At 39.0% G+C, this 26,731-nt stretch overlaps 1 protein-coding gene across 4 annotated transcripts in view; it reads left to right on the forward strand.

Moving 5' to 3' along the window:
- The window catches only part of LOC135325112 (neutral amino acid transporter 9-like), a 53,697-nt gene that overhangs the window by 5,387 nt on the left and 21,579 nt on the right, over nucleotides 1–26,731 (forward strand). For 3 of the 4 annotated variants that reach the window (XM_064502663.1, XM_064502664.1, XM_064502662.1), the window contains exons 2-10: nucleotides 4,589–4,736; nucleotides 13,162–13,294; nucleotides 13,873–13,994; nucleotides 14,138–14,201; nucleotides 14,312–14,405; nucleotides 15,542–15,712; nucleotides 18,565–18,624; nucleotides 20,838–21,035; nucleotides 23,256–23,363. In XM_064502663.1, the coding sequence (XP_064358733.1) occupies nucleotides 4,589–4,736; nucleotides 13,162–13,294; nucleotides 13,873–13,994; nucleotides 14,138–14,201; nucleotides 14,312–14,405; nucleotides 15,542–15,712; nucleotides 18,565–18,624; nucleotides 20,838–21,035; nucleotides 23,256–23,363 (1,098 nt within the window). The remainder of the gene's footprint in view (nucleotides 1–4,588; nucleotides 4,737–13,161; nucleotides 13,295–13,872; nucleotides 13,995–14,137; nucleotides 14,202–14,311; nucleotides 14,406–15,541; nucleotides 15,713–18,564; nucleotides 18,625–20,837; nucleotides 21,036–23,255; nucleotides 23,364–26,731) is intronic. The other variant, XM_064502665.1, reaches the window with a different exon arrangement.

Below are 26,731 nucleotides of genomic sequence, written 5' to 3' on the forward strand. Positions count from 1 at the left end.
AAATTGTGGATAGTAGGAGTGAAGTCTTCTGGATCCCTTTCCTGCTCTGCTTTCTGTCAGTCCTCCTCCTAGTTCTCTGTCTTTCTCCAGTCCTGCCTCATTTTATGCAACTTATTTTACTTAGTACTCAGGCTTCTTACCTTAGAGCTCCTAAAGCAAAGAGACCAGCTCTAATTTCACCTTTAGCAGCCCTCCCCCTCACCCTGAGTGCTGTTGTATAGCAGCTTAAGTCAGAGTCCAGGTTCCCATGTTCCTGCCCTTAGAGCCATGCGTTTATCTTCTCTCCCTTGTGCTTCTTCTAACATTAATGTCATACATGAGCACTTTCAGAGACTGATACGGTTTTGGTTTTGCCTGGCTGACTGCAGGTCCAACATAAGGGAGAGTGAAACTACAATTAGGGAAAGGGGCAGAACCATAGCTGCCCCAACTTAGATTGGCTTAAACTATCATGGAGTTGCAGCATTGGTCTGCCTTCATAGACACTCCCATTTTTCTTTACTGCCTGTCCTTTTCTTCTATTCCTGCCGCAGTTTTTCCTCTTGAGACTCCTAGTTTTTGCATTACTCCATTCTAACCTCTTGCAGCAATCCCAGTTCACTGCATCCCTCCCAAGAAGGAGATCCCTTACACCAGTCTGTATTCGCAAAGGTTCTAACATGATGAGATGTGAGTGAGGTTTTTTCAGTATTCCTAATAAAGGCCACAATCCTGCTAAAATTCAAAGCTGTGGCATTTTGTTATCCAGTTTTTTATGCCAAAAGCCCACATACACAAAGGTTTTTCAAATGACTGTCATTTCACCTCAAATTTTTCCAGGATGAGGTGAGCCTTGATCAGCATAAAAACTTCAGGTAACTAGGACACTAGCAAAATAAGCAGATGAAAAGAGGGTCTTGTAATGGAAAGCGTCAGGCAGTAAGTTCAGATAGTGCAGCTGGCGCCACCCCATGTACTAAAAATGTTTAACGAGAATGCAATCCGGCCAAAAGGGCTAGAAATTGGATAAGAGGAAGGTTATTCAGGTTCCTTTTTGTTCATTTTGCTCTTCTGTCTGCAATTTTCTTTTAAGTTACGCTGGTTCCAGCTGCAGCCTTTGCATACATGGTATCTGTGTCTTATTTGTCAAGTCATTAATTTGCTGGTCATAACCTTCACCTATCTACTCTCTCCAATAAGCACTTAAAAATAAACTCTCTTCACCAATGCAGCTTTTAAATGGCTCATAAGGAGGCAAATGAGCAACAACTCCATCACCCCCAAATCATGTTGTCAAGCCAAACTTAATGTATTCTGTATCTTGGGAGGATTACTTTTCTCTGTAGACTATCATAAAATGTTCTGATCTCTTTATTCATAACTGTAGTACAGAGGAATTCAAGCTAGTGATCAATGTTGCCTGCATTTGTCAGATTGAACTGTAAAGCACAAATACATGATTTACAACAGGTTTTCAGGAGGGGATGGATTCAAAGCAGAAGCTTAAATTAGCGTTTAATGTCTGCTTAATTTGCACCATAAACCAGGCCCTGTAGAAGGAAGGGATCTGAGTACCTCAGTCTTCTGGAAAATTCTGACTAAAAATATTTCTGGATGTTCAACATTTGAATTTATTGCTCGTTTCAGTTCTGCCCTTAGAGGTTTGAATCTTCATCTCCATTTTTATGGTTCAATCCAAAGCATGATGTAAGCTCTAAAAAAAGAGACATCACAAAATGCAGAATAAGTGAGAGATCTCAGTTTCTGTGACATAGCTATATGTGTTTAGGAGCGGCGTGCAGGATGTTAAGCTGCAAAAGAGAAAGGAATGTAATAAAGTTAACACCGGGTTATGTGTCTTCTACTTGAGACAGTTAGTGAGGTTTTATGCAGAAAGGAAAGGGTTGTAGAAAGTAGAGATGAACATTTAAAAAGAAGGTCAGAAATAAAGACCGCTGTCTTTAGGCTCAGTGAGAGGGAAGTAAAAGTGTTTTATAATGATAGTGGGAATGGCAGAGGAGTAGGCGGATAGTTGTAACAGTAGGTGAAATCTCTGGGGCCCATGGTTTTCTTTCAGGTAGTTAGCTGATGAGGAAGTTCATGTGCACTAAGGTGAATTTAACAGCACGAGGGTGCAGTGTATAAAAGGGATTGAAGCTACTGTGGAATCAGTAATAAGGGGGAAGGATGCAACCTAGAAATGTAGAAAAATAAAGGAGGTCAATAGTAAAGGAATGAACAAGAGGAGAGCTGTAAATGTGGTTGGGAAAGGAACAGAGTGTAACAGAAGGAAATAAGTATTTCTGTGAATTAAGGAATCTCTTAGTAAACAGTGCTTATGAAAGACAGGCAGTGTATAGGAGAGACTGAAGATAGAAAATGGGAAGCAGGAATGTGAAAACAGAGTCACCAGAGGAGAGAATGTAAGACAATGGATTAGAGGCCAAAGAGCCAAGAACAGTGATGTGGAAGGGAAGGGCTTTAGGGTAGAGAGTCAGAGCTGATGGTTTAAAGAAGGGCTAGAATGGCAAAAGAAGGGAAGCAGTAGGTTAAGTTAGGTAGGAGAAGCCTCCCTGCCTCCTCCCCCTACCACCCACCAGAGATGCTCTGGGAAGAGCAGCTGAAAAAAGCTTTGGAGAGTGTGAAAGCAGAAACTAAGTGCTGGAGGAAGAAGATGCTATCAGGGAGTGCCAAGAAGGTTGTTTGGTTGCTTGACTTATTATCACTGATTGCTTATTATGCCCTCTTAAAGAACTAAAATGAGCAAGACAAAATCATGCATCTTTAAGTTTAGCAACGTGATTCCGGTCTCTTGTATCTTGGGCTGTAGTTTCATGGATGCTGAAAGCAGGCAGAAACTGGCAGCATTGCCGGAAGAAATGGCTTCATCTGTGCGCTGTCCCCTCCTTCGCGCAAGCATACAAGTGTGTGCAGCCGGACAGCACGGTGCAATCTCAGAATTGGTCTAGATTTAAAGCAAGGGAGAGAATGGTCGCTTTTCATCTGAATCGGTCTTCTCAGTCCAGTTTAATCTGGCATCACACAGAATTGCTTGTGCTGGCAAGGGCAGGACTAGTACTCAGCAGCATTTCTGTGAAAATGGAGCCTCCAGTGGTCACCTCTTGACAGCAGAGCGCTTTTTACCTGTGCTCAATACATTTTACGGACCTGTACTCTAAAACATGGTTCCACAGTGCGCTGAGCTAATCTTAGTGCTTCTGCAGATCCCAACTTGCTCCTTCAATGTGTTCCCGTTTCTCCTTTACCACTAGCAATTGTTGGACCTCAGAGAGTCAGCTCAGTTGGAAGCTGCTAACTTTTTTCCTCTCCTCCTCCTCTCCTTTTTTTTTTCTCCCTTTTTTCTTTCTTTCAGATTCTTGGGTTTTTGACAGAGGCATTAGCGGGATGAACTAGTGCAAGAGAAGTGGGAACATGTAGCTAGAAGCAATGAGGAGGATAGAGTGCTTCGGCTGATGTAATCTAATCTGTGGATTGTTCCTTTGGGGTATATTTCCATGAGGCTGCAGAAGGCACCTCATTCTTTCTGCCTTCCTCCATCCCCACTCCAGGCTTCAAACATCCTCTAATTATCTTGTGCCAGCTCTGTTTCTCATTGAACCCTCCATCAGGCTGTCTAACTTACTAAAGCATCAGGAAACTGTCCCTGTGAAGAGCAGATACCTTTCTACCATTTTTGTTTGAAGGAGTCCTGGCTCAGGAGTTCTTCAGGAGGTAGCAGGGATGAGAGCTGTTAAAGCCATTATGTTTGTTCAGTGCATGCGAGACCACAGTGCGTCACCTGACTGCAATCCAGTTTATGTAAATAGAATTCCATCAGTGTAAAAGCAGTCTGCTCCCGGTTGTTTTGTCAGGAGTACTCTGAGTGCATATAATACATTATTGTGAGTGCATTATTAAACAGCTCATTGCCTTTAATTCAATGATTCTGAGCATGGTAGACTGCTATAATTTTATCTTTATTCTGGGAAGTACACCAGAAAACTCCATATGTATTTTTTGCAAAGTTTGAATTCATTTAATGAAACAGCAGTCTTTAATAACTGTGGTAAACTGTTCTCAGCTGTACTATTACAAATTGGAAATACCTCCTTTAAAAATCCATGGTCTTACACTGGGGCAGTCAGGATCGGAAAGGAGTCCCATGCTGTGAAAGCCATAAGATAAGACCTACATATGAATATACTTAACATTAATTTGCACATGATGGACTTGATTCTCAACTGTCATAGCTCAGAGAAAATTCAAATCCTGAGCCTCACTTGTTGCAGACTTGTCAGGTCTCAATGTAAACTACAGCATCCATCCTATTCCTTAAACTTGTATTGACTGTCGCAGTAGTAAAAGAAATTGAGAACACAAGGTACACTGACCACTTAAATGGGTAGGATGTTGTAAAAATATTGTCACTACTGGACCTGACCTGTGATGTTTACATTATGAAATAAGAATTTTCAAGTGGCAAGTTGAAGTGATTTTTGTGGGTGCTTTCACCCCAGGAGTTTGTGCAGTGGTGGGATTCTGCCTGTGTTAAATTCATAGCAGATATACAGTTTTACTTAACTGTAATTATCTCATTTCCTTTCTTTAGGTCAAAATAACTGTCTGAATCTAGAAGAAGCATTTTCTTCAAATATGGAAGAGGATGCCAAACCTCTTTTGATTCCTGTCGGAGGTGATGAAAGCAATTATGGCATCATGAATATACAATTTAATCCAGAAGATTTTAAATGCAAAAGGTATGAGGAAGGCTAAGCATGCAGAATGGTTATATAGTAATGAGTTGTTTAATCTTTGCCTTTAGAGACAGAACCCTATAAAGATGCATAGAAGATGAACGTGTAGAAACCAGTACCTAGATACAAGCAGCTCCTACTTTGTGTTTATGTGATGTTATTTGTAAGCACCAGAAGAAATGTGCATATTGTTTTTTGTTTTTGAGGAGACTTTTCTATTGACATCACTTCAGGGACAGTGCTCTCATAAGAATTCACCATATGCCTTTTGAAATGCTTTTCAAAGACGGAATAAATATAATGGGTGCATACTGAAGCACAATATTTTTTAATTTAGCACAACAAACTGAAGTGTTGACTGTGCAAGAAAGCTTGCCAAACTGTGAAGATAAATGGCTGTCAGTATATGTAAATGGCTCTGTGCATTCTGCAGGTGATACTGGGAAAAATACATTATTTGCTAATACTAAGGAAATAGTGACCTTTATTGCCTTTGAGACAAACTATAGTATTTTTGAGTTGGAGCAAGCATGAAAAATTTGGCAGCCATGCCTGCAAAAATAGATTTTATCTAGCCAAACTGTATTATTACATATTTTCTTAGAATTTAACACCTCTGTTCCCCAAAAGAGCTCTGAATAGAACTTCCTCTGCTGTTGCAGTTAGGATTTCTGTGAGCTGTTGCTGGTCCAGGAACCAAAACTGAGATCGCAGAGGGAACTTCCCTCTTCATGTTAGCTGAAGCTGCCAGCTCTCAGTTGTTAGGTAAAGGAACAGACCCTTGCTACCTCTTGAACCTTGTTTATGCTCCTCTGCCTTGTTTTCCCTTTCCATCCAGCGTGTTTCAGTGGTGCAGTTTTCCTAAAGGAGCTGCAGATGGCACTGTTGCATCTCAAATCCTTTTGTTGACAGCCGCTTCAGCAGAAGGGAGAGTTTTTGATGATAGTGAGTTTCTGCTGTCTCAGCCTGCAGCTTTGGAAAGTCATGAGTGGCTTCTTCCAGGTTAACCAGGGGCTAAACAATTTGTCACCTCTCTGAGAGCAAAGGAAGGAGGACGGAGGGAGGACAAGGGTCTGAGTTGGCCCAGAGAGGAAAATGTAGTATAGGCTTGGGCATGTACAGATTTGTGTATGCGAAGAACAGAAAATAGTAGAGTACTCTGAGATGGGAAAAGGAAATGTGCGAAAGGAATTCTTGTTTAACGTGTCCCTCAAGAGTGTCTGAACCCCTCAATGGCCCAACTAGCATAATAGGCTTGCTAATTTATATGGCTTTTGGGAGCTACTTGTATCAGAGGAGCCATGTGTTGTCGTCTTGAACGATGGGTGTCATGTATAATGGTAATGCAGGAGCAGTGAGAGAGTTTCTCACCTTTGTGATATGGAAATGCCAAGATCCACTTTTCAAAAGTGAGATTAGCTGTTGTTTCCTCACAGTTGGTTTTATTTTTTGTGGAGGGATTTTTGTGTGTGATTTCTTACATTTGGAGACTAAGCTTCATAAAAGGTATAGTTGGAGGACTTCATGTTTCACCTGGCATTTGGTTCCCTCTCCCAAAAGCAGAAGTGTATACTCTGACTGAGTTTTCTACTGCCTAGCTTGTTCTTTTCCAAGCATACAGAGGCACAAAGATGAGGACATGAGGCCTGGGATATCAGGAAGGCCTGGAAATCATAGGGTGGTGCCAAACAAGGCTAAACTCCATCTCTATATATTAGGAGGAGGTGGCACAATCTTTAGAAGTAGGAATGGAGAACAGGCCATCAGGGTTTGCCTCAGGCGTGATCTCAGAAGTGCTGTGGGGGCCTTGTAGTCTTGGGAGCACGGCTGGCAGGGCTTGTTCACTGGAGTTATAGACAGTCATAGTTTCTGTGAGAGAGATTTATCTTGTATAGAACTACCCGAATAGTGTAAGTGCAATAGTAGATAATATGATCTGCTTAGTTTGCTCCTTTTTTTAATGTGCTCTTCAGAAACCCTGATCAGACGTGGGTGGATGGTCATTTTCAGCATCCTTATTTTGCTTTGAGATAGCTGTTGAAGTGTTTTGTGTGGCTTGTTTATAACCGCTGTTTGTCTGTCTTGGTGCTATTTCTTTCTTTTGTTTGAGTTCTTTTAGATTTGGCCGCACTTCCATAGTTACCTGGTTTTCTTAACAGCTTGGAGGGGTTGGGATTTTTGAAAGGCATGCTTTTCAGTGTTTATATAAGAACAATGAGCTAGTTGTATTTTAGAGTTGTAAATTATTTTGTCTAGTATTCTTCTGCAAATTTGGGGAATATATAAAGCCTCTCCTAATCCTCTTAAAGTGGATGTTATTGTTCTTCACAATGCCTTTTAGGACCCCTGTTACTCACAGCTTAGTACGTGTGTTTTGCCCATTCTGTAGCTTTTTTTAAAGCTAGAATGGTGCAGTGGTTTATTGATGCTTATTGTATTCAAGAGAGGGAGTTTCTTTTTTTGCTTCTTCCTGCTCTTTAAATCTTAGTGTCAACAGATACTGTAGTTGTTTTCAGGAATACTGGAACTCTAAAGAAATGAAAGGTGTTTTGTGTTAGTTGTTTTGCACATGAAAAAGCTTGTCAATGCCCCCTGCTAAAGGGAGAACAAGCCTTCTTCCTTTTTTTCTATTCTTCTTGAAGTCACATAATGTTTTTACACAATGTAGGAGAGATCAGTAGGTGAAATTAAAGGTATACATGTCTGTAGATGGCAGTCAGGAAAGCCTTTTTCATTCAAAAGCAGTTCCCTTTTGTTTTCAAAATTGTCTTAGGAAATTTGAAAAAGCTGAGAATGGTAGGGACTAACCTGTGCAATAGCTACAGTTTCTCCATTCAGTGTGCCTCAACTATCTCACCTCTTAAAGAAGTTGCACTTACCTTTCCAAACCCATGTGGTCTTTTTAGTGCATAGCTTGTCTTTTCATTTTTTTGTGTTGTCAACATTTTTACTTGCTTCTAATTCCTAATTAGACCTGACTGATTAAGAACCTTCTTACTTTGCTGTAAGAGAAATGTAGAACAGCATGGAATGCTTTGCCTTTGGCACAGAAGGGAGAAAGAATAGCCCTGAAAATGAGATACGATCAAGCTTGTGATTCCTTATTTGTTAAACGCGAATGTGTATCCTGTGACCAACAGAGATGACTTACCATTGTGTTCTGAAAGGTTAAAGGGTTTTTCATTCTGCTGCCATCAAGTATTTTAAGATACTGCATGGTTGTGCTGTAATGATTATAATGATAATGGAATTACAGCTGTGGAAAAGATGTAAATAAAATGTGTAGCTAAGGAAGTAAAGACATAGGATACACTGTAAACTTATGTAAAGATGCTTATGTAAATTTAGACAGCTTAGAAAGTAAAAAAGCAAATGCAAGTCATGGAATTTTTTGGAACTGGTTTCCTTAAGATAAGCTTTCTAACATCTGTGGTGCTCCTCTATCCAGATAGGCAGTTCCTGATTATGAAATAATTTTTCATGTTATGGTACTTACTTTAATTTCAGTGATAATAAACCAATTCTACTCCTTGACCAATTTCTTCTGTGCCATATGCAGTAGTCCTGTAGCAGTTTGGTAACTGTTTAAAAGAAGAAAGAGGAATTTGCTAGCTTTATTTCTATGTAGCACTTAAAAAAAAAAAAAATCCTTTCATGTCAATCAGTTACTTTTCAGGGATGTGATCAAAGAAATCTGTGGAGTAAGCTGAAGTTGATTTTCATGTTCTTTTTTGGAGGAGAGGAGAGAAACTGTCTCAAGTATCTTGTAAAGAGTTTTTTCTTTTTCTTATATTCAAATATGAAATGTTTATATAATTTGAAGTCTATAATACTGTCATCTAGATCTAAAACAACACACTACAATGAAAATTTCTCTTATGTTGTAAAGGATCAATACTCCCAATAGTACTTTTGAGTAGATGTCCAAAATCAGTTGTTTGCCATTTAAAAATAATTTAACAAAGGTCCTGGGTAAACAAAATAATTTAGTTTTAAAACTTACTTGAAATATAAATTTGCCATAGGTCTCCATTGTTTTGTGAGATATAGTGCATTTCAGTAAATGTCCAAATATAATACATGACAATAAAGCTTAGAAAATTCTGGTATTTTGAATATGCAAAGTCATATAAATTGTAACAAAGTTTCTAATTTTAAATAACTGTTTTATTTTCCCTTTAGCTTTATTGATGCAGCCTTTATGTTCATATTACACAGAAAAATATAGGTTACAATTGATTTTTACTCTGAAATTATATAGTAGGTTGATATAATAGGCCTGAGAAACTGATTAATAAATTTTAACTTTTGGAAGTTCTTTATGAAAGTGCAGCAGTGCCAGCGAGATCCTTATGGTTGCTAGCAGTTGCAAGATTGTATGTAGTTTGCCAAACAAATTTTGCTATTATGTTCTTTCCCCAGTCCTCCAAATCCAGTGCTTGAATTTTACAGGACACAATATTTGAAACACCTTTAATCATGAGCATCTTTTTTCATTTTACTTGCTTGCAAAAATCATAGCCCAAGTTCATAATGGACAGAAGCCCCCTCCTTCCTTTTCCTGGGCCAGGGCTAGAATTCTCATTTACTGTGTTGCTTCATGTGAGAGAGCAATAGCTAGCAGATGCATGTTGTTGCAGGGCAGCTGGGATTGGTGGCCAAAGCAGCATGTGCAGGGTATAATACACAGGAGGGGTAGATCTCCTGCATCTTGCACATACCCATTATGCTGTGGAAAACAGCAGTGTTTTAGTGGTGTGTTTGCCCTGGTAAAAAGCATTGTTATTTGGGTTAGCCGTTGAAATATAAATTGCAATTGTGTTTCTTAGTGTAGATTTAATAAATTCATTGGACGCTATATTCTATCTCGATGTATAGACATTGTCTGCACTGTTTTGCGTTAATAGTCACACCCTCCAGTAATGTAAACTCTCCGTTTCCCCGGATTACATTGTCACTCATCATTTTCATACTCCTCTTGCCTTGTGAGTCTAATGTGATTGCCAGTCTAAAAAAGACAGTTTCCTAGGGATCTGCTGAAGCTGCTGATCCTTGCATGGGCAGAGTGCCTAGCTGTTAGACTTACACTCCCTAGAGACAGTTTCACAAAATACAGCCCAAATTTTATCCTACCTGCTTTGGGCATCTTAAGGTAATCCTTTGAGAGCTATTCAGACAGATGTCTGAGTATGCCCTACAACCAGTCTTTGATCTGGGTGCAACTGGGGGGCTAGGAAGTGGGCTCGATCCTAGACAGGGTGCTGCCCTTTCCTGGTGGAGGTCAGAGAGGAAGATTGCAGCCCACATAACTTCTGAATCAGGCTGATGTTTTCAGCAGCATCTCCAGCAATCACAAAACTGATGAAGGGAAGATCTATTTAAGCATAGTCAGTTGTTCAGGAGGACCATAGGTGCAGTGGTACTCTGGGGGGGGAGGTGGGGGTGGAAATCCTGCCCTGTCTCTCTAATTATTCCTTTAGATCATTATCATTCTCAGGAATTGCACACCAAAAGGGAGGGAGGGGGGGAAGCAGCCCAAGTGCTATTAGCATTAAATGTGTGTGCTCTTCAGGCCGGAAGCAACAGATAAACAGATATATAGAATTTCCTTGGGACTGTTTCTTTTTTTCCCCCCTCACTCACAGACTAGATTCTGAATCATACCTTTATGTTTTGTACTAGACCATAAATGGCTTGTTCAGTCCAGACTATGTTCATGCTGCTGAAGAAAATAAAATCTTTTTCTTTAAAATTTTCCTACATACAGGTAGATATTTGTATTTTTTGCTACACCTCAATTTTTGTATCCAGAAGAGCATATTTCTTTGGTCTTGGACTAGCAGCACTGCTTTCCTCATAGAATAAGATGCCAAATTCATATTTTCTGTTCTTTATCTTTAAGGCCATCCGTGGCTTTGACTTGAATTGCTTTAAAAAATAATCTTCCACTCTCTCCCCATCTAGAAGAGTTTTAACAGCCATGTCAGCAGTTCTTGAATGCCATTTCAAAGGAAGTCTTTGCCACAGATCTCCTTTCTTTGAAGCAAAATATAAACTTTTTGAAAAACATACACTGTTTTAGTGTAACTTTCCCACACCAGCAATGGAAGATATAGGGGATGTATGAATAATACTAACTTGAGATGGGGAGAAAGGTAGTCCTCATGAAGCTCTTTATACTAAGCAGCTGATGTATAAATAACAAATACTTTTCATGTTCTAAATATAATGTATGCCAGTGATCCAAGAGGAAAGCAGCAGAAACCTCAGTCATGGGGGCCATTCAAACATATTAGTTTCTCTTGAAATCCCAATCTTGATTTTACAGCTCTTTTAATGAAACGTTTTTCAGCAGTGTCCAGTATGATTGGAACAGCCCGAAAACTTTTGAGCTAAAACAAGTAAAGCTCCTTGGAGCTGACAGTCCATGAGTATTTCTGTTTGTTACCTATCTGTGGAATTAGCCGGTGTGCTTCAGAATTAAATATTAAGCAATAGTTTTAGCGCTTATTTAGATGTTGTATCTCCCCTAATTATTTATGGGATCACCCCAGAGAATCAGCATTTCCCCCTTCATTTCATTGACATACGAAAGAAGTATCAATCAGGAATATTTTTTTAATTAAAAACGTATTCATTTTCTTCTCAGTGTATGGGAAATGACTTAGAAAATGTAAGCTTTTTTCATAATGAAGAAAGATGTAAGAATTAATGAAGTCAAAGATGAAGGAAAGAATGAAGTACTCTAATTTGTGCAGAAGCAAGTTATTTTTCTCTAATTTGTGAGAAAAATTTTTTTCTGCTTTTTTCAGTTTAAATTAGTTCTGTAAATGTTCATACCTGCCCTTCTGCCATTAAGCACACAGAAATGAGGCCCTGACGTTAAAGGCTTGAGGATGTAGCTTCATTTCTTTAAAAGATACAACAAGGAGCTTCAGAGCTTCATTCCTTTGTTTACCTCTAGATAAGCATTTGCACTTTGACACCACCTTTTTAATAGTTCACTGGGAAAGAGAATGAGACCTCTGCCAGGAGAAAATGGTATCCAAGATCTAAGGAGAGATTGTCATGTTATTGAAAGGTGCAGCAGGAGGGGTTGGCTAACTTCCTTTGTAGTCTGAGCCAGAAATGGGTATTTGAAAACAATCAGTTCAAATAGGCTTTGCACTTACTACAGGAAGAATTGCATGGATTCATTGCAGACTTAGTTTCTGCTGTTAGTGGCCTGAAACTCTGGTTGCAATACGTTCTTGTGGGTTCTAGTTTGGGAGTTCTTGTTTCTAAGTGATTTAAACACTTGCCTTGAATAAGAAGGTCAGAGTACTTTGGGGATTGCTTTAGGAATTAAAGGCAAAAGGAAAAAATAAAAGTGTAGCAAGGCTTTACAGGTCATCAGTGTCCCTTCTATTGTTTGGGAATTTAGCCTATCAGTGGCTGGAATGCATGTCTCAGTATAGTACGCCTATGCACAAATCAGTTACAGTTGCTGTTTTAAAAAATATGTATTAGTTCTCCGGTAGTGCCTCTTGCATGGAGCTAGATTTATGTTGTGCTGCAACTTCAGGAATAATGCACAAAGAACTGAACTTTCCCTCTGCTTGCTCCATACATACATGTGCACAAAGAGAACATGGGTTGTGTAGCTGCATTCTTCTGTAGTGGTTGTGACCCTGCCTGCAGTCTGACTTTTAAGTAGAGAAGAGTAGAAGGAGACCGCTTGAATTCTGTACATCTCTCAATGACAGAGGTTCTCTGATTCACATTCTCTGTGGTTAATCTAATTAAATTTGAAGTGAAATTTTGAGGAAATCATGAGAACTAAAAATGGACATGTGTCGTTCAATGATCTGTGCCAAATTCTATTCTTGTTTACGTTGGCATAAAGATAGCATGATCACATTGACTTACTTGGGCTTGGTTCTTTCCGCATTAAACCCAATTCGATACAGTGGCTATATTAGTAGTTCTCAACCTTTCTATGGTGGGTCCTCATTGCCACTCCTCATTCTTCTCATCCTCTGTGTTTTTTATGCTTCTACATTCTCATGCCTCCTGTTTCTACCTCTGTTTCTCATTGCTAGCTCTGGCAACATCAGTTATAAACACTAACAAGCTTGGCCAAGCTTATTAGCATGTAGTTTTGGTATGAGTCATGGTTGAGAACTGGTAGACTGGATATTAGGTCTGAATTTTGATGCGAAGTTGCCCCACAGAATCTGGGCAAGAAGTCATTTTAATATGGATGATGTGAACACATGGTTCATTCATGGATAGCACTTTCCCTCATGGCAGTGATATTTTTGCATTTGCTTTGTGTTAGTGAATGAAAAATTCACCCTGAGTGATGCTGAACTATTCCCTGAATTATATGTTAGCGCTAGTGTTCTCAGATTTTTAATGTTTTTCCTTTTATTTTTTTCTCCTTTAGACCATTCCATGTAGAGCCTACAAACATAGTTAGCATGAATGATGACGTGCAAAGAGTCACTGATGAAGCCTCAGCAATGAATAAGCGGATTCATTACTACAGCAGGCTCGCCTCTCCTGCAGACAGGGCATTGGTAAGGCAAAGACAGGACCATATTAACTGAGTGGTTTCTGGCGTGTTGGGTCTTGCATAGCTCAAGTGTATAAAAGAAGCACAAATAAAGGTAGGGGGAGAATCACTCTGCAGCTTGCTTTTAAGTAAATATCTAGTAGCTGAGGGCCTTAATGAGGTTTTGTGTTACCAAAAGTCATGATTGACTTCATGTGCAACATCTTCACTGTCCAAAGAAAAGATACAAACTGTTTGGATTTTTCAGCAGTGGTCCAGGCTGTCCAGGTACGTCTATTCACTCCTGTTGCCTGTGAGTGGATTTAAACAATGGTCAGTTGTGACGATTGAACTTGCAGTGTCCATTTATAGTATGTTAGAGATGCTTTGCAGAAGAAAATCTAATTTCCTGCTACTTAGCTTGGAATCTTGGTAACTGTTTTTTATGGGTTGAAAAGTAATGCAGTCCAAAATCTTTTCTTTAAAAATAAAGTTTTGGTGGGAGGATTTTGTGTTTGGCAACAGTTGGCTTGCTGTAATTGAGACAATAGTTATTCTGACATTACTAATAATTCTTCTTGTTCTTTTCTGTCCATCTATTAGATTGCTCCTGATCACGTACTTCCAGCTCCTGATGAAATCTATGTGTACAGTCCATTAGGAACTGCTTTTAAAATTGACAGTTGCACAGATGGCTATGGTAAAAACTCCAGTATAGTGACAATGTATGTTAAGCACCTTCCCATATAGTAGCCAGAAAATGCATTATTCTGAAAGTTCTGTATTGTATACTGAATTTAGGTGAGAGGATAGTATGAAATAAGAGTGCTTCTTAAGTCATTAGCTGGCTGTTTTCTTTTCGTCCTAGATTTATGATATGGAATACAATGATGGGTACATCTATATTAAGTATCCCATGGGGAATAAAACAGGTAAAACTAGGAAAAAAATGTTTATGAAAATGTTTTCTGGCTTGCTCTTGTTCACCTTATCTATAGTATTATTGATGAATGAAGTAAACCCTATTTCTCCCTCTTAACAGGCAGGCTTTACTTCTGGAATCATTCTCATCTTACTGATGGGCATTTTGACACTTTATTGCTGTTACAGAGTTGTGAAATCACGGAAAATGATACGTAAGAAATGCAAAGCTTCATAATGCACACATTTCCACTAAGTGAGAAATCTAGAGATCTAATAGATTCTTAGTTTGTCTGTCTTTCTACTTGCACCTGACCCGCAAATAAAAGTTGTTCCTTTGAATGTCACTCCTTTTGGAGTCTGGATCTAAGCTCTGTAAATTAAATGTCTTATCTTCACTTGTTAGATTATTCTTTAGTTCCTTGGAACTTAAGTATTATAAGCAAAATCAAACTCTAACAAGCAAGGTTTAAGATGCTCATTTACTAAGTGTTTGGGGACTTAGAGTTATGAGTTCCCACTGCCTTTCCATAAGCATTGCCCAGTTCTCTATGTGTATTTCTGAGCACATCCTGTAGTAGGAGAGCATGTACTATAGCTGCATCCACCTCTGTGTTCTGTACTACCCTAAGGTTTGTGTATAACAAAGAAGAAAATGTCCAAGTCTGTTTCTGTGTAAAAAGGAACAAGATGCTTGTTATTTAGCTGCCTGAAAGCTGCAATATTGCTTTCTCTAAATGTGTACAGCTGACTGCATCTGTGTACTGTGCATTTGGTGTTGGATGCAATTTATGGACAGTTGTCTTGCTGACAGTAGTTCTACTTTGAATGTACTTTCATTGTTCAAAACCCATTTTGCAGCTCTTGTAGTTGGTGCTTTTATGTATAAACTACTCTGATTTACTTGAATAGAGGTAATTAAGAGCCACTACTCCAGCTTGTGTCAACTCATTTGAGGGTGTTGTTGAGGACTAGTTCATGGTCCGGCCTGCTCTCCATAACTTCTTCTGGAGGCTTTAGGTGCAGATTTGCGACCATGCCTAATTCTAGTGCTTCTGAGAGTTTTACTGTGGCCAAAAAAAAGTCTTTAGTTTTTCAGGCTTCTTCAGTCAAGCACCCAACATTAATGTAACAGCCAGTTTGGAACAGAAGTGTTTCCTGACAAGTGTTATCCTTTAAAGTTAGTGTATTTTCTTAGCATGAGGAAGTACTGTGAATTTGTGTCAGAATATTCTCACACACACAAAAAAAAATCCTGTTATGAAGAGTTCTAATATCTAAATCCTTAATGTAATTTTTTGTTTAGAAATGTTTACATTTTTTATATCTTCTTTTTTTATATTTTCTTCAGCTTTAATAGATACCTCAAACTGGGAATTCCCAGATGTTTGCAAGTATTACTTTGGATCCTTTGGTCAGTGGTCAAGCCTCTTGTTTTCTATGGTGTCACTTGTTGGAGCCATGGTAGTTTACTGGGTGCTTATGTCTAACTTTCTGTTCAACACAGGAAAGTTTATATACAGTAAGTATTAATATTTAATTAAGGTTTACAGCTGTCTTGTTTCAAGATCAAGACTGCTTTACACTGACATAGTATTTTCCAGTTTATTAATCTTAAATTTCTGTTACTTTGTGTGAAAAGTTAAATCAGAATAGGTAACTGTGTGAGTTGTGGGCACACACACATATATATTTTCAAAGCCAGTTTCTCTATCCTTCAAAGTGTGGTACTAAAGAGAGATGGTTTAAGTGCCAGTCTTCTGACTTGCATGTGAGTAATTAGGCTTCTTGGTGTAGTTTTAACAATGTGTTTTCTTTGGTGGGCTTAAAAAAATCCTGACCGCAGCCCAGTTGCTTGTTCATGCTTCTTATTTTCACTTCCCCCCTTGTTTGCACTGGTGTAACTATTTGAACAGCCATATGGCAAACCAGGCTGTTGAAATGATCCAGGTTAAGAAAAAGAATCTCTGCCAAAAAAAAAAATCTGTTTTAACCCAGATTTCTGCAAGCGCAGTTATGCTGCTGCTACATAGACAGTTTCTGTAAGCATCCCTGAAGTAGTGATGAGCTATAACACAGTGAAAGAACAATCCTTAGTCTGGCATTGCTGTGAAAGAGAACCTGTCGGGTAGTTACACCCTTGTACATGCACAGGCACACAGGCTTTTGTGCATACAGTCAATTAGGTATGTAGAGTTGTGGGAATAAATGATGGAATTGAGACCTTTGAAAATCTGACTCACTGCATTGAATAGCACAACTAAGATTTAAGAGTTTGTTTTCACAGTAATTAACAGATCTCTTTGGATTTTGAAGCAAATAGCAGCACAGATCCTTAAACCTCTGAAGCTTTAATTAGGGTTCCCACCATCCCTGAAGGACATGCGTTACTTTATTGGTTAATGGCTGGTGTGTTTTACAGCTGATCTAACTCATAGCTTCCTAAGGCCATTTCATCTTAGGGCTTTTTTTGTTTTATAATGTTAACATATTAATCCTAAACTATTCTAAACCAAATTGTTCTATGATTTTCATGAGTAAACTTCAGAATGCTCAAAAGTGTTCTTTTACTAGAAAAAAAATCTACTTGTCTATGTTCTTATCTGCTATTTTATCACTTAACTATATTTTAGAGGGATTCTTATTTGAGTTATTTACTCTGTGGTAACTTCAATGGTTGGAGTTTTCTTCTAACTTTCATTGTGACTATTTAATTATTAAGTTATAAAATGAATAATAGGATGAGTGTTTGACCCATTGGCATCTTCCAGCCATGTGTTTCTAGGTTATCATAAGCAGGCTACTGTATTTAATTCTAATATGCTCAGATGACTCTTTTTTTTAATTTACACATACACTTCAAGTAGGAACAAATCAGTTTCCTGAGGGAGGATGTCCTAGGAGATAGTAATATTTATAGAATGCAAAGACCCTAAGCAAAGTATGATATCTTGTCTTTTTTTTGGTGTGTGTGTCCTATGTTTTTGTTCTGTTTCTTGCTTTATCGTGCATGTGTATTTTTGAGGCCAGAGTTTTAAGACAGCGTCAGGAGGACATTTCTAAGTGCGTAGTCTTTTGCTCTTAAGATCCATTCAGTGGGTCTATCTGATTTTCGTGGCAGTAATCCCCCGAAGGGTTCAGACACCTGGGACAGAATCTCTCTTGCGTAATACTTAATGCGCTGCCCATGAGAATGGCACTTCCTGTGCATCTTCCCCGGGTGCTGTCACTGCCAGCTTTTGTTAGTTTCTTTAATACACAAGTAGAAACAATGCTCTGGACCGTAGAAAGAGTAGGAATCAGTTGATTGATTTAAACTTCAGACTGCAAAGAAAGAAACTGCTGTCCAGAAGTCTGGAACTGGCAAAGTTACAGAAACTCAAAAATACCTACTGTGGCAGAGCAGTAAAGTGTCACAGGAGTGTACTTGAAACAAAGTAGTACTAGAGATGACTGTAGGTAGTGAGACTTAAACCTTTTTCCAGAGATTCCCTTACTTATAATACAACAGGAAAAAAGTCCAGCAGCCTCTTCTAAAACAAGATTAGAAAAATCAGTAGGGGAAGTTTTTTCCATATAATAACTGTATGGACTAAGGGTGTGGTTCCATAAACCTTTTTTCTATCCCAAAAGAGGCTCTTTTTAAGATGGATCTGTTCACTAATCTACTATGCAACACTGCAGACAGGTTGTCTGGGACAAGCAAAGGTATACTGGGGAAACAGGAACAAGCAGCTGGGAGGGGAAGCGTGGGGACTTAAAAATGGACAGGGCTGTTGAGAAGAAAGTGCAGAAAAGGGGGACTAGTTTAAAACACTGTGTGCTAGAAGTAGAACATGAAAACTCTTTGCTGTATGTGTGTCATTAGGCTCACTACGATACAGCATTCAGGGGAGGTAACCATCTGGGAAATTACAGTACTAGAAAGTGATCAAGCTCAAAAAATGTCATCAATGTTCAAAAACAAGTGATAGACTCTGTTTTTAAAAACAACAATATAATTAGTGTCTGAATGGAGGCTCTGTGTCCGTGTCCAGGAGAATGTCACAGATGTTGCCATGAAAGATGTTCCCGATAATGTTTTGTTATAACCGTCTTACAAAGTGTTGTCAAAAGAAGCTCCGATATGTCAAAACTGACACAAGTAAGCAGTAGCTTTGAAGGCAGCTTCAGATTCTTTCGAACTCCTAGTTAAACATTCTGGGGTTTTAAGATGAAAGTTCAAAAATACCTACTTGGGATTGAGGAGTACAAGCTGCTGTATTATGTCCCTGTTATACTCCAAAATGTTTCCTTAACTGGTTTTTCTTAAGGCAACAGCAGTCTAATAACAGATGTAGAACATCTATCATAAGATTTTCTTCTTCTTTTCAGACTTTGTTCATGATATTAATGTAACAGAAATTGTTCCTGGCACTAATGAAACTAACAAAGGTAAGAATCACTTATTAGTGTTGTGTTCCCTGTTTGTTTGGGGGGCCTTAAAGGCAAATCAGCATGGTTTCATGCCTATTTTTTTATCCACATTTCAGTTATACAATGTATTTTAAGGTCTAACTACCTATTTTTAAAAACTGTAATTTTTCTATCTGGGATTTGTATTTCTATAAATAGCCACATACTTGGCAAGCCAAATAATTAAAACAAAAAATTAGATGCAGGGTTTAAAAGTAAATTACACGTTTGTGTACCCAGCTAGATACTCCTTGAAATCATGAATGTTAGACGTAACAGTAGTTGTACAATGAGGAATTCCATTAAGGAATTTTTATTTTAGCACCCTGAAACTGAGGCATGGCTGATCTGTTTGCTTTTGAAAATCTTGGCTGGGGCATCTGTGCTCCTCACAGCCCTACGATATTCTTACTAAAAAAGCTGTAACCACAGCTTTAATGATGCTGAACACAAAAAGAAACAAATATCGAGCTGCGCAGGTGTCCACTTGCTTTTGTGGAGAGCCTGACATTTTCATGACTAAGGCAAAATGCTGTAGTTGAGTGTGAAGATAGGTCTGTGGAGAATTCTTAAGTAGACAGAATAATGTACAATGAAGGTAGGAGCTCGGATATTGTCAGCATCTGATCTTTGTGCCTTTGTATAGTAACTGGACATGTGGTTCTTTGTTATGAAGCGGTAAATTATCTCTATCCCAGGTGCATATGGAATGGGGAAACATTTCAAAACCAGTCAGACAGCTGTGTGTCACAATGCTGCAGCATTGTTTCTGGGAGCAGCTGTTTAGAGTCAGGCAAAGGAGTTGAGAAAACTCTGAGAACTAGTTGATTGGCATTTGAGCTCATGCTGAATCCTGTTTCCCCTACAGTCCCCTTACCAGCTAGGCACCAGTAGCTACTGCTGTGTTCTTCCTCTTGTGATCTCTTGCTTCTGCTCTTCTGTCCCATTCATATACAGCAGGAGGTATAACTTAGAGATGAAGTAGAAAACCATATTCCACAGCATCTTCCACTGACTAAAAGATTTAATTCAGCTGCTGCATAAAATTAAGGGCTGCCAGATGTTTGAATGGCTCTTGGCAAGGCATTCAGGGCTAGCAAAGAGATCAGTAAGAATAAAAGCATTTTTCAAGGTTTGTGAAATGATCCTCTTACAAGCAATGGAGAGAAAACAAATGAAAAATCTAAGTAAAGTAATGTGATGGTCTCTCTTAAGAGGTTTGATAGGACATTTTCTACACCTTTTCCTTTGTAACAGAATAGGCATGAAGCTAGTGTGGGAGGGAGGCTGTGAAATATTGTGAGGTGCCAAGATTCAAAAAAGAAATTAAGAGAACAATAAGACAGGTTCATATTTCAACACATAATTTTTTGTAGGCATCTCTTAGAAACAAATGCTCATATTAGCAACAAGCAAATAAACCCCTTTTCATCAAGAGATATTTTTGATTTTCTTTGTTCCAGTCACGCGTCAGGTACTGCCAGTGATGAACCACCACACAACAGGATATTCCCTTCTGATAGCATTATGCATATGTTAAACTGCTTCTGCTATGTTGTCTAGCAGTGAATTGCTTGTATCTGGCAAGGCACCAAGATGATAGTGTTTTGCTTCAGTTCATGAGTTTTAGACCTGCTGTTGATTACAGCAGCTTTCTTGTCATCCTCAGCTTGTGTGTTCCCAAGGCAATACACTAATACAGGCTCCTCTGTATCCATAGGCACTTGAATTGGTTTGTATTATCTTAAGTGTGCAGAGGCAGATCATGATGCTAAATATGCATCCAGATGCTGAGATGCACTGCTATGACTGGATTCGAACAGGTGCACGTGGGCATTGAACACACACACCTAGTTGTAGGTATGTGACCTTTAAGGCTGATCCTATGCAACAGCTCACACTACGTAGGAATTAGCATCTTGCTTGCTTATGTTCAGCCAGAAACACATTAGCATTTGTCAGCTTACCGTGCAAGGACCCTGGCAGTGTAGCCTAGCAGTGAAATTTTAGCACTCAACTCCTGATAAAGAAAAAAGTAAAAGTAGGAGCTGAGTTGTCAAACATTGCTTCTGAGTGGTCCTACTCCACACTGCTAAAACACTTCCCTGAAATTATTGGCTCTTGGTTGTGAAGATTATGTGCAAATAACACTTTTTTTCACCAGGGGATATTTTTGTTTTTCTTTGTTCCAGTCATTTGTCCAGGCGCTGCTAGAGATAACCCGCCACAGAACGGGAGTGTGACGTCCTTTTCTGGCAACAATACAGGTTTTGAGCTCTTTGAGGAGTGGTGGGACAAGTCACGAACAGTACCATTTTACCTGATTGCTGTTCTTCTACCCCTGCTAAATCTGAAGTCTCCATCTTTCTTTGCAAAGTTTAACGTCCTAGGTAGGTAACAAGTACTCTGAAAGAATAGGTTAATTGTGGTTAAAATATATACAAACAGTGAAAGTTACTCTAGTGAACAATTTTCCAGTAGCCAATATCTGACCTCAAAATGGTTTGTTGATTGGTTTGTTAAATCACCCACAGGCTTTGTCCTGCTTTGTTTGCACCTTAATGTTAATGAGGAGTAATTTTTTTTTCTTTTGCTTCCTTGATAATCCTGTAAAACAAGTTCTACTGTATTTACAACAGATTTTTCTAAACTATGGTACACATGCTTCAAAGCAGCATTTGATGCATGCTACCTTGAGACAGGCAGTCAGACATACCCTTCATCTGGTAACTGCTTCAACACACATGGTTACTTTCAAAGAGTAATTGCCTCTGACCTGAAGTCATTTGCTACCAATCAGGTGATAAATTAGTAGCAACATTCATCAATCCTGTAACTTACTGCTGTGCTTTGCCACAGCTCCCTGTTCTCTGCTCTATCCTGTGCTACGAGGACAAACATTTGTCATGTGCTCTTACTTCTCTGTATTGAGATACAAACCAAGACAGGGATTGGTAGGGTGGATAAAGTGCATGGATGATGGGTGGGGTTGGTCCACGTTTTTGGAAGAGGAGAGGTAGGAGGGCGTAGTGTTGAAGCCCATAGTGAAGGGGAGATGGGGAGCACAGAACTGGTCAAAAAAGATAGAGGTGTATGGTAGAGGGGGTAGAGGACGGGGAATTGAGGGCCTAGTTTGTCTTCTGTTCTGGTGTGACACCTACTTAGAGCTTGGGCCTTCTGCCGCTGGAACTGCCAAATGAAAATACAACACAGGAACTTGGATAAGTGACAGTGCTTCTATATAAAAAGTAAGGTTTTTTTATATAGAAAATATTAGGCATTGATGCATTAGGAATAAGAAAATACTTTTTCAAGTGAGAGCTGGCCATAACTGCACATCTTTTTAAAATATGTGTTATCACGGTAGCTATTTTCTGTTTAAGGACTAATCTGAAGTTATGAGAAATTTCATGTTTTAATATTCAGAAAATTAATATGTAATGCAAAAACTATTCAAAGTTGCCTTAATTTTGGTAAACCTTAAAGCTTATAGTACAAGGAAAAGTGGAAGGCAATATTTGAGGTGCTGAAATAATAGGGGTTGTTTTTTTACTGATCTTTACACTTACAGAAAGCTGAATAATTGGGAAAATACGGGCTATTTTAGCTATTCATTTGATCCTCAAGAACAGAACCTTTTCCCTACATAACTCCTTGACTCCTCTCTGTGTAATCAAATGAAATATTTCCTTAATTTATTTTGTAATCTTGGAGATATTGCTAGAATAAAACGATGTCTTCTCTGAATCTGTATTCTAACCTATACAAGTGAAGGTAAAAAATCAGCATTTATTTATAGCCTGTTCTCTGACTAGCAGGATTGTTAGCCAGGATGTTTCATCACAGTAGTCTTAATTACTGTTGATGTAGTTTCATCCAGTTTGGGGATAATTATTACCCTTCTTCTGTCTCCCTCTCTGTAAATGACAGGAGCCAAGATCATATGCTGTCTGTCCCACATGCAGACATAGCAAGATGTTTATATCCATCTCTGATCTTACTTGTAGTTCTCATGCTGTGCAAAGCATTGCTTGGTGATGCTGGACCAGTCAGATGGAATACAAATCCTGTGTGCTTAGGTTTATATTCAAGACAAGGTTTAAATCCATAGCGGTCAAATATAGTTATTAGGCTTCTGATTCCAGGTGTAAAGTTTGTGATGGCAGTTAGCATTAAATGGTATCTCACTGTGCCATTTGGTTCAAAAGTTAAGGACTGAATGGATGCTGTAATTCCTGCACTTCCTCAGCCAGCTGTGTCCCATGTCAGGTTGAAATCCTGAGAGCTGAAGCTGGAACCCTTTTACTGCCTGGAGACCTCCCTACCTACCCAGTGCCAGGGATTACCAGGCACCCCTTCTACCATCACTAATGCAGCACCTGGAGAACATTAAACATACTGAGAGCTTGTATGGTGGGTGTGTGTGTTGCTCTTTCTCTCTGACTTCTGACCTAAAAGAAAGGAATTCAGACTTACCCTGTATTTTTAAGAATGAATACCAACCCTAAATAACTGTTTGGACTTCTGGTAATTAATAGGATGAAGTAAGAATAAAACAGAGCACACTTTCTGCTGCTTTATGATATTTGTTTGGCTCTTGTCTTGTTTAGGCACAGTTTCAGTTGTCTACTTAGTTTTTCTTGTCACTGTGAAGGCTGCTCACCTCGGAATCCATTTAGAATACAACTGGTTTACAGAGAACGAATTTTTTGTACCAGGTAAGACAGTTAAAATGCAGTAATGAAACATGTATATTGTGGGGTTTAGACTTCTTAAAGGAATTCATAAATGTCTGTCCCATTCACCTTTTAACACCTCTGGGAGGTAAACAGAGTGAGGAGGTGCTGTCTGATGTTGCATCTAGAAGCTCAAGAAGGATTTCTTGTGATGAAGTGACAGGGAATCCCTTTCCCAGTGATGTTCTTATTTAGGAGACAGTATCAGTGCTGGAGAAGAGGTGGAGCAACCATTAGAGGTATCTCCAGCCTTTATCATGCAACAAGGAGCTTGCCACAGCCTCATCTCACCTATATTATAGTAAATCCTAGCTGCCCTGTTTTCAGATCTTACCTATTTCATCAGTGGTTACAACTGACAGACTTTAGACTGACTGGTAAAGGCGTTACAAACTCTCTACACATTGTCTTGCTTAAATAAAGTAGCTTGTTCACCATGATTTATGAGTGTGTTTTTCCCTTGCTTTCCAGCCTCTGGCAGGTTTTAGTCCTTACTCTTAGCCCTTCACTTTTAAATGCCTATTAGCTCTCCAGTATGTTTATCTTTCCTTTCTTTAAAGTATGAGTTTCTCTTCCTCCTCTCCCCTCCCAGTGATATTACAGATCACTGTGCAAGGTGTCACAGTCATATAAACAGTGCTAGAAGTGAAGAAGAGAACCAGAATGATTTAAAACATTAGGAAGAATTTTAAATTACTGTAGCAAGATAAAGATCAAAAGAGAAACACCAGAGCTATTCCACAGTTGGCAGTAAAATCCGTTCTGATCTGTGAAATCATGGTAACGCTCTGTGGCAACAGGCATTCTGGCTCAATAGATAAACTACAGGTAGTAGTCACTGAGTAAGCAATACAAAATTCGTTTAAGTGTGTTCACATGAAAGCTGTGTTAGTCTTGCAGCAGTTATGCTTTTTCTTATTCTACCGCTCCCATTTGGTTGATTCAGCTCTACAGTTGAACTTAAGCTGGTTTGGTAAAATAATAAGCCAAATAAACAGCTTAGTGTATTCTGTGTATTTTTGGCCAGGAACTCTGCTCATAACCCAGTGTCTTTCTTTTCCCCACCTCTCAGTGGGGAGAGCTGTCATCAGTTCTGTTTACTCACTCTTCCATGGCTGCTGAAGGTCATTGCTTCCTCATCTTGGACAGGCTTTTAGAACCCTATTTCAAGATCCGAATGCTGAGAAACAAGTGAAAGTCTTGGTAAAACATTTTCTTTAGCTCGGTTATGTCACTGAGAAGGAAAATGGTGGTCCGTTCTGGCTTGAGTCTTCAAAGACAAGCAATTTTTGCCAAGTATCCCTTTGCACAAGACCAGAACAGATGCTATGAGGATGAATTGGATGTAAGAAGGTTTTCCATAATTCCCTAAGAATCCTGGCTGCTGCAACATCTATACGAACATATAGATAGATGCAGATAAGGTCTGAAACAGTGTAGTCTGTGTTGTCTGTTTTCCTCCATAAGTGTGTTTGCTTTTAGAGTGTATTTTATGGACTAACAAATTACTTTTGCTTGCAGTATAACAATTTGGATTTCAAAGCACTGGATGATTAGCATCTATGTTAATGATCTAATTTATTTTGGTATGGCATTATTCTTAATACCATCTGTAAGTAGAAATAATGTGCTAGCCTGTGCTGCTCAAAGTCAATAGGTAGGTAGATCAAAACGTTTGGTCTTGCTCCCTTGCAAGGGAGAACTGCTGTACATAGATTCAGGAGTGAAGGCTTGGCAAGTGAAGAGTTCCCAGTATCCAAGGTCTTACAGTAATATGGGATAAAATGAGTCTTTAAGAAATTGGATTCTAGTTAATGGTTTGTTGGTTTGCTACAAGAGTTGGTTTCCAACTAGCTGATGAAATCAGGAAATACAAAGTGCTGAAGTCGGCCTCTGCTGATGATACTGCACACACAAGCTAAGATTTAAAAAAAATACAACAAGGAAGTTAGGTAAAATACAGTGCACTGCTGCCACCTCTCTCTGAGAAACCCCATATAAACTTTCTCTGAAAGCAGGGTTTGAATGCGAACTGCACCAGCAAACAATCTTGGAATGCTTGCGTGACCTTATATCTGCAGATTCTTTGTAATGCAGGAGAGAATTCACCCGAACTAAGATTCATAAACAGACCTGCGTAAACCAGAAACCAGACTGGCTTTAAGTATCTTGAAGTTCAAGTCCAAAGCTCTATTATAGCCTAGTATAAAATGAATTATAGCAATACATATGTGCTGCAAGTTACTGTAAGAAATGGAGTACCAAGTAGTTTGATTATTTTGGCAATGTGACTAGTACTGCTAGGAGATGAGGTTAGCACGTAGCTAATGCATACACATCCAGCTACAACTGGATGTTATAGTGGTGGGGAAGAACACAGTGCTGAGAGAGATTCTGCATCTGTCAGTTTGATTTTGTTATTGAGGTTAAAGTAGTGGAAAACAAGCCCAAGACTCACTTGCGTTCTCTGAGTTCTATTGGTAGCACATCATGCTAGTTAGATATTTTAGATGCAGTGAATTCTGCATAATGCCCTGGGGAAGGTACATTCTGTGAGGCTGGAGGAGCCCTCATTAATTACCTGGGGTACCTGTACCTGGCAGATTGCATTGCAGTTTAGAGAAATCTGGTCCAAATGTGTTTGTATGGAGCTCTGTATGGTTTGATCTGTGAGGGTTTGTGAGATTCTGATAAGTGCATTGCTGGATGCCTTCCAGAAGCTGAGCTAGCTCAGGGATCTGTAATTGGTATAACACTCTAAAGTGTGGGTATATCCTTATATATTACCAACCAAGATGGTGCTTTAATGATGTTTACAGCATTGGTAAATTCCTAGAATATTTGCAGCAGTTCCAGAAACACAGTCTTGTGGACATAATGCTCTGAGTATGAAAAGCAGCAGAACAATGATATTCTCATGGAGGGAAAAAAAAAAAAAAAAAAAAAAAAAAAAGTAGCAATGGGGTATGATAAGTCAAGAAGCTTCTTTGCCTGCCTTAGTGCTGTAGTTTGGAAGCAGCATCTCTCTTGTTTACACATCTACAGATGTCAGTTTTCTTGTAGCATAACTAACTTGTTGATCTTGGTCATTCCAAGAAAGAAAAGATGCTCACAGAAAAGATGCTCATAGAGCAAATGATACCTTCTCCCTATCTCCATTCTCAGGGACTGGTACAGGTACAATCTCCCTGGGACTGATTCCTGCCTCAAAAATGCCTTCTAATTACACTGTTGAGAATCAGAAAAGCTTATATAAGGTCCTAGATTAACCCAATAATCTTTGTTTGTTGAGGTCTTGGGAGACTCTTCTTGGAGACTGTGTTATATAATAACCACTGTCTTCATGAATT

This window comes from Dromaius novaehollandiae, chromosome Z, assembly GCF_036370855.1.
Source record: "Dromaius novaehollandiae isolate bDroNov1 chromosome Z, bDroNov1.hap1, whole genome shotgun sequence".
NCBI lineage: Eukaryota > Metazoa > Chordata > Aves > Casuariiformes > Dromaiidae > Dromaius > Dromaius novaehollandiae.